Genomic DNA, 1,454 nt, shown 5'->3' with positions numbered 1-1,454 from the left:
TGCCCCTGTTACCTAGCAGTAAATAGGTACCTGGGAGTTAGACAGCTGCTACGGGCTGCTTCCTGTGGGTGGAGGCCTGGTCGAGGACCGGGCCGCGGGGACGCTATGCCCCGAAATCATCTCAAGATAATCATCGTTAACATCATTGACATTATAATCATCATGACTACCATCATCACCACAACACAACCACCACTATTAATAAACAATCTCTAGACCCTTACAATAGAACGATGACGCTGCTTCTTGCAGGACAGCGTTCGATTCCCGATGTTCTAAACAGTTCTTTTTTCACGCTTTCCACTTACTCCCTTTCTGTCCTCATAACCCAGCTCTTTTCTCATATTTCTTCCAAGTGCTCTATTCTTATTTTGATGAGCGCTCTTTCCTCATAATTTTAGTATCTTCCCATTCTCATACAATGTGTATAATCTCCTCGCTTCTGTAGATCACATAAGTTACCTATCCCACAAGCTCATTGTTCTGTGAGAATGCTTGTCTATCATGCTGTCAGTTTCTCTATCATGCTGTCAGTTGGCCTGTCAGATTGACAGTTGCTCTTCTGACTACCGTAGTTATTAATGAGACGCGCTATCTTAGCCTTTCAACAGGAAGAAATAATTATTCATACACCGAATGGCATTAAATTCATGATGAATGCCATTATACTGATATCGGATATCATAATATTGATGTTCAATGTCATAATACTGATGTTCCATGTCATAATACTGATGCTTCATGTCATAATAATGATGCTCCATGACATAATACTGATGCTCCATGTCATAATACTGATGCTTCATGTCATAATACTGATGCTCCATGACATAATACTGATGCTCCATGTCATAATACTGATGCTCCATGACATAATACTGATGCTCCATGTCATAATACTGATGCTTCATGTCATAATACTGATGCTCCATGACATAATACTGATGCTCCATGACATAATACTGATGCTCCATGTCATAATACTGATGCTCCATGACATAATACTGATGCTCCATGACATAATACTGATGCTCCATGTCATAATACTGATGCTCCATGACATAATACTGATTATAGTGTAATACCGCGCGAGCACGGGACTTACAACTCAGGTGGGAGTAGTGTTGTTGTTACAGGTGAACAGCTGTACCAGGATTCGTTAACTATTTACACAACCACTTACGAAATCTGTACATCTTCCCTCTACCATGGTGGCCTTATTTACATTAGAGAACTTATGAGCTCCGAAACGCTACTAGGTTACACAGAAATCACAAGAGCGTGATGCATCAAATGAACAAATCCACAAGGGCCGTGACGAGGGTTCGAACCTACGTCCGAAAGGATCTCAGACGCTGCCTGTCGCAGCTCAGTCGATTAAGGCAGCGTCTGGGATCATCTAGGACGTAGGTTCGAAGCCTCGTCACTGCCCTTGTGAATTTGTTTACTACTAG

At 41.8% G+C, this 1,454-nt stretch overlaps 1 protein-coding gene across 1 annotated transcript; it reads right to left on the bottom strand.

Moving 5' to 3' along the window:
- Positions 1-596: 596 nt before the first annotated feature.
- Positions 597-1,058, bottom strand: LOC138357188 (myb-like protein Q). Its single transcript, XM_069313836.1, has one exon. It carries the CDS (start codon positions 1,056-1,058, stop codon positions 597-599), a length of 462 nt encoding a protein of 153 aa, XP_069169937.1.
- Between the last annotated feature and the right edge of the window lie 396 nt (positions 1,059-1,454).

The sequence above is a fragment of the Procambarus clarkii genome, chromosome 76 (assembly GCF_040958095.1).
Source record: "Procambarus clarkii isolate CNS0578487 chromosome 76, FALCON_Pclarkii_2.0, whole genome shotgun sequence".
In the NCBI taxonomy this organism is placed as follows: domain Eukaryota; kingdom Metazoa; phylum Arthropoda; class Malacostraca; order Decapoda; family Cambaridae; genus Procambarus; species Procambarus clarkii.
The sequence above is the reverse complement of the archived record's forward strand: the minus strand, read 5'-3'. Positions and strand labels throughout refer to the sequence as shown.

What these genes read in the sequence shown, in the direction of transcription:
- LOC138357188 (XM_069313836.1), bottom strand. Translation starts at nt 1,058, where the DNA reads ATGGAGCATCAGTATTATGACATGGAGCATCAGTATTATGTCATGGAG.